General features: G+C 33.0%; 1 protein-coding gene across 1 annotated transcript in view; it reads left to right on the top strand.

Annotated features, from left to right (window-relative positions):
* Nucleotides 1-12,030, top strand: part of Tmc (Transmembrane channel-like) — a 70,122-nt gene that overhangs the window by 41,915 nt on the left and 16,177 nt on the right. The window contains exons 11-12 of the mRNA XM_065505867.1: nt 1,655-1,810; nt 1,887-3,549. Coding sequence (XP_065361939.1) covers nt 1,655-1,810; nt 1,887-3,549 — 1,819 coding nt within the window. The remainder of the gene's footprint in view (nt 1-1,654; nt 1,811-1,886; nt 3,550-12,030) is intronic.

The following is a 12,030-nucleotide window of genomic DNA, read 5'->3' as shown; positions in this document are numbered from 1 at the left end:
GAAATTTTAAATATTTTTTATATTTTCAATCCGATGGCATGGTCAAAATATTTAATCGTACTCTGGAGGACTATTTAAGAAAAGTGGTCAGTGCACATCAAAAGGACTGGCATGAACATATAACAACATTTCTGCAGGCATACATGACATCTAATCATGACTCCACCTCTCGAACAAAAATGTCTTTGTAACCAAGCTAAAACTCCACCCAGGACCTTAACGAACTCCACGCAGGCGAATAAAAGTGACCAGCGACAAAATGAAAACCAGATATGATCGACAGGGAATTCTGATGCTAATACAACGTAAGCAAGGACTGTCTCCCAAACTACACACCCATTGGGATGGATCATGCGTGCTTCTGTGCCTATTCGGGACGAACAGACATAAGTGGGAGACAGTGTTACTAAATAACATCAACTGCATTACCAGTGTATTCTTGGACATTCTAAAGTGTATAATTTATGTGTGTGTATTAAAAGGGAGTGACTATTTAAATTGTTGTGTACATTTAAATAAATAATAAGTTGTTACAAATTGTAAGTAGAGCTTTTCTTTTCCCGGGAAATCGGGATTAATTTTGAAATTTCCCGGGATCCCGGGAATTCCCGCATAGAAGAAATTATTGAATTTTAAGAATGTAGGCTTCGTTAAAAATCTAAAAAATGTTTTTGGTCTTAAAATGTAATTGGATACAAATAAAAAAATCCTATAAAAATTTTATATGAAGAGGTAAACTGACTCGATTTCTAATTTTGGTTATATATGTATACCCCTGTCACCATTTGTCATTTGTATCGGAATTTTTTCGGGATTGTAAATATTGCGGAATTCCAGGGAATTCTCTAATTTTAAAGTACTGAAATTATAAACTACGGTTCTTAAAAGGTAACAATATATACAGTAAAATAAATATTTACTGGGTGAATCCGGTTTTTATACACCCCAGTAGATAAAACATTTACAGTTTTTCTAAGCATTTACTCATGAGTCAGAGAATCGGGTTAGTTCTGTATGGAAATAATATGTGTAGAAGGGACTACTGTTATTGCTGTTGTAACAGCTAAAACTATAAAATTTTCTAATCTGGGGGTTTCGCATCGAGGTTGTGCTACTTCAATTGGTTGGTCCATAATTACACTGGACTAAGTGAAGTAGTGTTGGCAGGCTAGTTTAACATGTGGGGGAATCATGGAACCCTAATCACAAGCTTAGTATACATCTAGTTCAATGCGGGAACTATGATTAAGCCTGTTGCTCCATCCCGACCTCAGTTGTACCACACTTACTCTTGTTTCCGCAAAAGGTTTTCCTTGGAGTCTGCTATGGGCGGAGGGCTACCTCCAAGTATGAAATCCCTGCGATATCCTGCAACCGCGGTATTAATTACATTTCTATGATTGTCATTAAAGCTAAAAGATCCAGGTTATGCATCGGAGGAGGCACCTGCTGCGTGCCTCCTCCTTGAGCGACTTGTGCAGCAATTGAATGTTAAATTCAGAGATTTTTGGATAATGACTTAATTCTTAAAAGTTCGATATTCACATTCTGGAATGTGAATACATAATGCTAAAATTATTTCATGTTATTTAATTTAAAACTTTATTAATTTTTAAGAAAAAAATGTTAATAATAATTTTATTGCATTTTACAGGTCTGAAGAGCTGGCTCGTCAGGACAATTGGATCAGTCGTAATGCTGTCAACGTCACCATGACATTACTGTCATTCTTCCTGCCAATGATTTTTGAAGCTTTAGGTCTTTTTGAAAATTGGCATCCACGACAACAATTAAGACTTCAATTGGCTAGGTAATTTACACACTTTTAACATTTTATCTATTCCACACACATTGTACTCACCTAATTGATACTATTGCCTTTGCAGAATCATGATTTTAAATTTGTTGAATTTATACTCGCTGATGTTCTCATTCATTTACAAAATCAATAGCAAAGAAAAGCCTTTGAGTGATTTGAAAATAAAAAATGATACCGCAGCCATGGAATTGGCTAAATTAACGGAATTTTGGCAGGCATTCACAGCAATGACCACAACGGCACCAAATGAAATTTCATTTTCAACAGAGGATTTTTCCACCACAACAACAATGACGACTGATGCCATTACCGATGCAGTGATGACAACCGCAGCGGCGGTCATATCAAAAGTTAGATGTTACAACATCACTGTCAAATGCTCAAAACCCTGGAGAGTTACAACGAATTTACCCTCGACCACAACAGTGGCTGCCACAACAACATTGTTGTTATTAAATTTAACAACAACCCTGATGCCGCCAACCACATTGACCACAACGACAACAGAACTACCTACAACGACCACATGGACACCATCTCCGTCCACAATCGAACTAACAACACCTCTGACCACAGAATTTACCACAATGCCAACGACTACCACAACATTTCTACCCACCACAATAGATACGACATATGATTATGAGGATACATCTATTTCTACCACCGAGGAGCTATTCAGTTCATCGCCCTCATCGGTACTTAGTTCGACTACAACGGAAAATCCAGGCAATGATAGTCAATTCGTATATTACGACTACTTTGCCGGTTTTGATATGAATGATCCCAGTTTTGTAGACTTTAACGAAGTTGATGAGTTGAGTTCTAAAAATAAGAGAGACTTAAGTGATACTGATTACCCTGAGATGATTGAATATTTGGAGACTTCCATAGAGAACAATGTATACAAAAACCCTAAGCAGTCAAAGAAGAAAAAACTTAAAGATAAAGTAAACAAAAAGCAAGCGATAGACATTGTAAGCAGTGGCAAGAAAGTTAAAAGAGAACCAATTGATGGCAAAGGACCAGATCCACTTTCCTTACAACTTTTGAGGACCTCAAAGTATGGCAGAAGAGATCGCTATACCACCACTACCACAACACAAGCTGGTCCCATAACTACTTCCACTCTGTCTCCAATCATTACCACTACAACCACTAACATTGATGATTCAACTGATCCAACAACACCATTGTCCACGACTCAAATCGAAACGGAGGCAACAACAGCAAGCAAAGCATTACAGTGGGAACGCAATGAACTTTTGCAAAAAATTGCAGACTTCTTTACAACCTCAACACTAAAGACCACTGATGAAGACACAACCACAATAACGCCCACACCACCCACCACAACATTGCCACAGCAACAGGAGGACGAACTAATTGAAAATGACATACCAGAGATACTCACTACACCTTTTTACATTGCAAATCAGGACATAGGCCAGACATCATTCTACGAATGGAGTGAAATTGATGATGGTAATTTCGAAACATGCATACGCACCGTTTGCGATGATGACTTTACAACAATCTCATCGACTGATTTGGATGCTGCCACAACAATGGCAACGATAACAACAACTGAATTGACGATCTATCAGCAGTATATTAAAAATTTAACCAACATTAAGAAGACCTTTAAGGAGATAGAACACAATTTGACAACGATGTGTTGGGAGACATCGTTGGGTCAGGAATTATCCAAGGTCATTGTGTTTGATGGGGTGAGTAAGAAGTTTTTATTATGAATCCTATTAGATAAGTAGAAATTTAATAATGCAGACCAGCTGATAAACCTAACCGCTAGTGGGTTTTACAAATTTATGAATGAAAATTTAAAAAAATATTTCAGATCGTGCAAGAAATTTTTGTCCCATTAAATCTAATTTAATAGGACTGATAAACTAAAATTAAAGATACTTTATTTCAAGGCATATTAAATGAATTAGAAAGTAAATCAATTCAAAATCCTTTCGACCCAGATTGGTTTTTAAGCCCCACCGATTTTATTGAAATGCAGAGCATATGTTTCACTCTTAGTTGCGCTCATACCTTATTGGATCTGTTGGTAACTTAAACATATTGGCCCATAATCATAGTCAAAAATAAAGTACATTTTAAGAGAATTAAACTCGACTTTACTTAAGAGTGGACTTTAGGTCTATCATAGACAAGTTAAAGTATACTTCTGACGCTGAAGTCGACTCTAAATATAATACTAGCTAAAGTTGTTTTTAACTCGTTTAACAACAGCATCAGCTGTTCTTCGCCGAGTAAAAAAGTTCGTCACAAAGTAAAAAATATTTAAGTTACATGATATTGGTAGAGATTTTGCAATTATTGAACAGTTATCAATAAAATTAGTACCAAAATATCGTAATTATGATATTAATCTTATCTTTTCCACTTTTCCACAACAAACAACTTTCTTTCTTTAGATGTCCCGGTTACTTTTATTGTTTACGTTTTTTGGATTTTTTTTTTAATTTTGAATGTCAGCTGTTCAGCGTTGCCACTTGTCTGTTTTTTGTTGTATATTGTATGAAAACATTTTCTACTTTTGCGGTGGCACCCAGTTAAAGTCGGTTCAATTTAAAACATACTTTAATTTTGACTATGGTTGCAAATTAATAAAAAGCAGGTTTTTATTTTAAAGTTGTTTTTAAAAAGAACCGACTTTAGTGTTTGACTATGATTATGGGCCATTATGAATACCGTAATCATATACATAATTACAGTAACCATAATATTGTTATAGAAATTGTACAACTATATTTTTTCTTTTGGGTTCAGTACAGTGGTTTAGAAACTTTTTTTTTTTTTGAAAATAATTCGGTATCTCGGGAACTATTGCAGATATTATTACGAAATTTCACATGGTTGGAGCTGAGTTGCTTTCGAGTTGATTTGCAGTTGTCCAGCATCCTAGCGCTAATGGGGGTCAGTGCATTGCCCCTCAAATTTCACCTCGGGTCTCAACTTTCTTAAAAAAATCGCCATAAATCCATTTATGATCCGAATGAGCTGAAATATAAATAGTGCTTAAGAAGATCTACAAAAAAATACGGTTACATGTTAACCTACATACGCTTACATGTTAACCTCTATTAATTGAAGAGATATTTATGTTTATTGATTTATTTTTTTTTAATTCTGCTTGATCTTTTTATGGTTTTTTAGATATGTTGGGACGACGGAGTGTCGAAATTTATTTTTAAAATATCAGCTATATTGGCGATAAAATTCTAAATAAAATAAAAACAACTTGTTAACTTGTTATCTTGTCTTTATAAAAAGTTACACGCATCCAAATTTGGAACTTGGAAAAAGTCTTTTTGGGAAAAAACTTAAAAAATACTTTTTAAGTTTTTTCCCAAAAAGACCCATATATTTTTTTCTTTTGTAGAAAAAAATTTTCTTCGGGACTATATACAATTTTTATATGATCCGGAAAGAGAATTTAATCCAAAAGCGTGTAAAGCTAATTTTGGCTAACTTAAGCGGACACAACACCCCCCAGAACTATCCAAGTTTCTAAACCACTGTGCAACATAACACACTCCTGATTATGACCTGGCTTATTCAAATATACACGGCCTTTCATAAATAGTCTGGAATTCCGGAACCATGTATTAGGTGCTATGTCGTCTTTATCCCCATGGTTGGGAAGATATCTCATATGAAACCGAAGGATTACATATTAAATAGTATGTTCCCTTCTTTTGGAATACTGATTGGCGTTCATTTGAGAAAGTAGAGGGGACGTAATATACTGTCCGCCATTCAACACCATTCTCAAATGTCGGGAAATGTACATTAGTGGCTTTCATGGATAAGAGGAACTCTTCAATAATGGAACCGCATAAGTCCTTGCTTTTATACAGATGCGCAATATCTGATGCAATTATAAGAATTGTTCTAAGTGGCAGTGTCTGGAAATTATCTGGGCACTCTCTCAGTTAAACACTAGGAGTGGGCTTAATGTAAACCATGTAAAATCTGATCTTCTACTATTCATGAAGAATACAAAAGTCCCAACTTTCCACCACTAACCACCACTAGGTATCTCAGAGTTATTCTGTATTCGACGTTATACTGGATTGTCCGTTGACCTTATGGCTAAGAATGTTGCTCTTAACGCTGCCATGAAACTCCACTCTACTGGCATATGGAACCGGAGGTATTTCGGCAACAATATTCGGGTGTCTTTGTGTACTTCCGAATAACATTGACTTTTGCACACTCATGACCTTTCATTGGCAGGTGTTTTAATTATTATTTGGTCCTTTCACAAGGTCATGTCATATTGTCATAATGTCCTAATATTTCACAATGGTTTTTATTGTTTTTCAAGAAAAAAAATTCCTAAAATAATACTACTCTGTATGCTATGTTTATTGTGCTATCGTAACCAACCAGCAGAGACCTGCGCCGAATGCCTAAGAGTCGGTTAAGCCGGGCTACCGAGAGGTGATATATTAGGACATTATGACAATATGACTTATAAGAGACCTTGTGAATTGACCAATTATGTTCTGTGGTTCCTATAAGGAACAAAGATACACGATCTTTCAGACTATATTCAGAATTATCTGGACTATAATATTCTGATAGCTTTTTCTTAAAAATCATAACAGTAAGAAAATTCGGCTCATTCGCCAAAATATGGCCAAAAAAGTAGTTTTTCTCGAAAATCGCAAAATTTAAATCGCAGGTCCGGAAAAACTATAAGAGGTATTACTAGTGTTTATAAAAAACCGACTTTTTAAAAAACCGGTTTGTCGGTTAACCGAAAATTGGCCTTTTTTAAAAAACCGGTTTTTCGGTTAACCGACATCGAAAAAACTGATTAAACCGGTTAACCGTCATATATGTGTAAAAACATAAAATGTCCTATAAAGTATACACAGCTTTAAAATTTGTAGTTTTTAGTTGTCAGGAATGGTTAATATAAATAACTATGAATATACAAAAGTGCTAAGTCCATTCTGTTTTGTAAAAATTTCAAAATTATTATCTGAGTCAAATGGAATTGAGTATAAATTTGTTACTAACTATATAATACTTGTTTTATGTGCTGCTTTTCGATAGCGAACGTGTGCTTTGAGTGGAAATTTAACATGTGTTTTGTTATTGTAACAAAAACAAAATACATGTAAAACGTCCACTCAAAGCAATCGATCGCTATCGAAAAACAGCACATTAATTATTGATTTTTTTCATTAAATTTCAACCAAAAAATATAAATCAATTTTTTAATTAAATATTTGATAATTTTGAAATTTATTATCACATCGACTTTCTGATATGAAACAGAAAATGTTACAAGTCCCAAAAAAGGACCTGTAATATGCAAACGCACTTCTTCTTACTGTTTATTTGTCATTATAAATCATACCAAATATGTAAGTAATAAAACTCCATTATCAGATCTCATAAATATTTCAAATCATGGATTTTAGAAAGTTTTTTGTCTCTCCTGTAATATTACTGAAAAGGACTTTGTACACTAAGCTAACGAAGATTTAGATTAACTTCTAGAATTATGCGGAATTTAATTTTTAATAGTTTCATTATGTGCAATTTATTCTGAAAAAGTTTTTAAGTAAACCCATCGTTCTCTACTATTTAGAATCATTGAAATTCTTAAAAATATCAATCTAAGGGCCATTATTACAACTTGCCGTTATAGTTAAAGGTACATATTTCTATTGCTTAAAGTTACCTTTAACTATAACGGCAAGTTGTAATAATGGCTGTAAATAGGTTTGTATTGTAAGTCATTAGTTTAGGTTTCAAATCAGACCAATAATGTGTGTACAATGAATATAAAAAATGCACAAAACCATGAGATTTCTTAAGTTTAGACCTAAATTTTAAAAACCGGTTAACCGAGTGATAAAAACCGGATAATTTTGTTCCTACATTTCTTGTTTTAGTGGCCAGAGGCACATTAATCGCCTTGCGATGTTTAATAACTTTAACATTTTTTTTAACCAATTTTTTATATCTTATTAGAACAACAATTACGTACATTTCGATTCTTTTAAATTAATTTCCAAAAGTAGACATTTTTACAAAACCTGAAAAAATTACCTTTTTTCCCTTTGTATGCACTTCAAAACTTCAGCGTAGCACAGTGGTATGAGAAAAAAAAGAGGGAAATAAATCTGTAACTTCTAAACCCTTAGTCCGATTTGAATGAAATTTTATATGCGCAAAGGGAAAGTATTGTTGAGTTTAAGTCATGAATCTGGACCTCATGAGCCCACAAGGAGCTGAGCCAGAGGTCCCCAAATTAGGACACCTCGGGTATGGTCAATTTTAAAAATTACCCTATTTTTTCGTGTGTTCCGATTTCTCATCGTGCACTACAGAAAACCTCGTGGTAGCTATCAATTGTCTCTTATAGCTTAGGAGATATTCGCATTTTAAAATTAAATTTTCAACATTTTTACCCACCCTAGTCCAGTTTTTTGAGGACCGCGGTTCCAAATATTTCTCGATTTTCTCCATTTTTCTTTTGTAGGATTAACAACAGATGTTTATATCACATAAAGAATGAATGGTTTAAAAATCATAACTAAGTCCAAAGTTACATGCATTTGAATTTAAAAAAATTAAAAAGGCGATTTTTCGCTATTTTTTTGAGAAAAAAGTACTTTTATTATTTTTAAGTTATCTAAAAAATTTCTAAAAGAATGTATAATGAATTTGTACTTTTTGAAAAGCTGACTTTACATCAAATATTTTAAATGAAAAAAATATAATTTTTGATATCGAGGGGACCAGGTCCATTCAAAAAACGCCTATTTTTTCTGTAAAATTCAAATTTAGGCAAAAATTCTCAAATCGCATAGTCGATATCAAAATATTGTTACCGATTTTAGATGGATCAATAAGTTCTTAATTATTTTGTAAAGGATTCCGATAACCCCGCCCCTGGTATGGATATTATAGCCAAAAAACGAAAATATCCCATTTTTAGAATTTTTCAATACTTTTTTGGGAATTGCGGAATTCCTGATTACAAATTTCAAAATTTGTTTTTATTTTTCCATTTTCAATAAAAAAATCTATATAAGTGTAAAATTTCAATAAAAAATATTCATAAATAAAAATTTTATTTCAATTTGAAAAATTTGTATCTGAGCAAAAACTCAATAAAAAGCATTTTTTGTCATATTTTTCAAAAAAGTATTCCATGAATTTTGTAATTGTCAAAAGTCATATACATTATTGAAAAGTAGACAAAATCTTCTATCCGTTGATATATTACATGTCTACCTTATGTTTTTTACGTGGCAATTAATTAGGGAAAACTTAACTCGAAGAGAACCCATTTGAGATCTTCACTGATGGCATTACAAGAGGTCCCACGTATGTCACCTAAAGAGAAAGAACAAGGCATTTTGTTAACCTATAAAAAGTACGCATCTTCCAATCACAATAACATCTAAAATGAAAAACATAATTCCTCCATGGAATCTTGAAAAATTGTATTATATTATTTTTCTCTTAACTTTCTTCCTACGAATTGAATATTTAACACTGGTCATTAAATTGGATTAAACTAAATGTTTACCAAAATCAGTTTAAAGTTCATTATCAACTTTCCTCCGAAATTGGAAAAGTTAAGTGATTCATCGCCTTTTCACAATTCACGGCACTGTGTTTAAAACAATTGAAAAAAATATTAATCAAGCAATTCGTATCAAAACTCAAAGCTTTAAAAAATTCATGTTTTTCAAATATTTACTGAAAGAAAACTTTAAATTACTGCTGTAATTCATATTTTCCCATTTGCCTAAAATCCAATTTATCAATTTTGTTATTGATACCAAGAAAATCGTTTAAAATTCTAGTGTATCTACTTAACGTTTACAACTTGTTACCACCGTGGGTGGTGGATATAAATAAATATATGTATATCTATCTTTACAAATACGTCTATCTGTCTGTCTGCCCTTCTGTATTATTAGCATGCCTGTTTCTATGTAGATGTTGATGTAAAACAAGCTGTCACAAAATTGAATAAACAAACCGTTAAAATTTTCTCATCAATTTTTTTTGTTGTTGTTGTGTTCTTCTATTCATTCGGCAACAGTCAGTGAAAGTTTTTATCCCTTTGGGTTATACTTATGGCTTTTAAATCTCGCTATTTTTTATTTTATTCTTTAAATTTTCTCCCTAAAAATATGCTTTGAAAATGCGATAAGCAGCAGCGCCCATGTACACACAATATGTATTTTGGGAAATAACAAAGAGGGTTATTTTAGCTCAATGAAAATGTTGTTTAACATTCGCAACAACACAACTATGACAAAAACAGCAGCATGAATGAAATTTGTTTTTCAATATTTCAAGAATCTCTGAGCATTGATATGTAGATGTTGCAAAAAGTTTGTTGCTTTCAGGGGTGTGAGAATCATTTATATTTTACGCATAATTTGGCAATTTGTGGAATGTTTTCTAGAAAAAAAAATTGTATTGACTTTATCATCAGCAGGATGTTAAATGTGTAGACAGTGCCGAAATGAAATAAAATTGATAAAAATAGAATGCGGTTTTATTACATATTTAAAGAATATTTAGCAATATTTAAAATACAAAATTTTCGCAGAAATTTTTCAATAACAGTATTTAAATTTATTGTGTCTTCCTTTTAAGAGACTTATTTTATGCTCCATGAAATCTTTAGAGCAGATTTATTTACACGATGACATTATTGCTTGACTTGTTCCAATCATATTTATATAGTCAAGAGATTTGCAATTCATTATGTATCTGTGAAATATTTCATTCAATAACCTTTGAGGGGAAAGGAACTAATACAAAACTAGTTATGTAACTAGTTCATCTTGGTTCTACATTTTATAAGAAGGGGACCTGTCACTTTGAAGTCAAGTCAAGTGGAGCGTTTCGACAACTAAACAACTAAATATCCCGCAGTGATGTTAATATTTGTTTAATACTATAGAAATAGCATTTTTGTCTACATGTAACTGCATCTTAATTAAATTTGCTTCTTGTTATAACAAATTGCTGTTGCCATGTAATAATTTTACTTTGCCACACATTCGAAAGCCTATTGAGATGTCACTTTTAGGCTTCATTTTCGAATAACTGATACATGTTGGTACACACTGTGCATAAATATTTTTGAATTAAATTATAGTTTCCTTTAATTTTCTTTGTATATTCCTATGAAATTCTCAACTATATTTTTGAGCACAGAGGATTTATTTTATATTCACAGCACGTTATGACACCATACATATAAAAGTACACAGACTCATAGGAATTTTAAGCCACATTCACCGCATGAGCCACAGAACATGTTCGACTAGCTACAGGAAACTAGCAACACGGAAAGTAAATTCTTCGAATTGAGCAAAGTCGACATGAAATCACACTACCTGTATCTAATACATAAGGTACCTAAACTTAGCAAAAACCATGTTTAACTTTGAGATCATCACCTTTTTTAAGGACTACGCAAGAGGCGGCCAGGTTCAGGCCAGAAGATACTCCAAATCGATGTCTACTAAAAGGATAGATGACTCCTGGTTAGACTATTCATCGCAATCACTCCACAGTGAGTCACTCTCTGAAATCAATAAGAATAGTATCTCCCAGTTCAGGATTTCAAGGACAATTCATAGTTTTTTACATAAAAATCACCAGGACCAGATGGAATCCTGTCACAGGTGCTGCAGAGTTCAAAAGAACCCATCAATTCTGTATACAATATACAAATAAAAGTGTACATCTTGTTTTAGGAGGGTAAAACTTATTTTTATTCCCAAAAATTACAAAAGAAGTCATAGAAACGTAAAAAACTGAATAAGCCTGTCAACTTTCCTATTAAAAATCTTGAAAAGACTCATCGACTCATATAATACAGAAGTTGAAGGGCTCTTCAGGACCTCGTTCAACGGAGAGAGCCCTATATGATATGGTCAGGACCATTGAGAGATCACTATAATTCAAATAGTACATAGTTTTCCTAGATATAGAAGGAACCTTCAAAACCATTGTTATCACAATTCAAAGGTCTCGGGAAGATCTAGATGTTGAAATCGAGACTTATACTGAATGTCTTAAATCAGCGAAAAGTCAATGCAACTTCGACTTTGAACACCTCTCCACTACTGTGAGTGATTTTGTCTTCTAGATTCTTTTTGAATTGGAAAATCAGCGGT

Source organism: Calliphora vicina, chromosome 3 (assembly GCF_958450345.1).
Source record: "Calliphora vicina chromosome 3, idCalVici1.1, whole genome shotgun sequence".
Taxonomy (NCBI): Eukaryota; Metazoa; Arthropoda; class Insecta; order Diptera; family Calliphoridae; genus Calliphora; species Calliphora vicina.
Note: the sequence above shows the minus strand (reverse complement) of the source record. Positions and strands in the feature narration are given on the sequence as shown.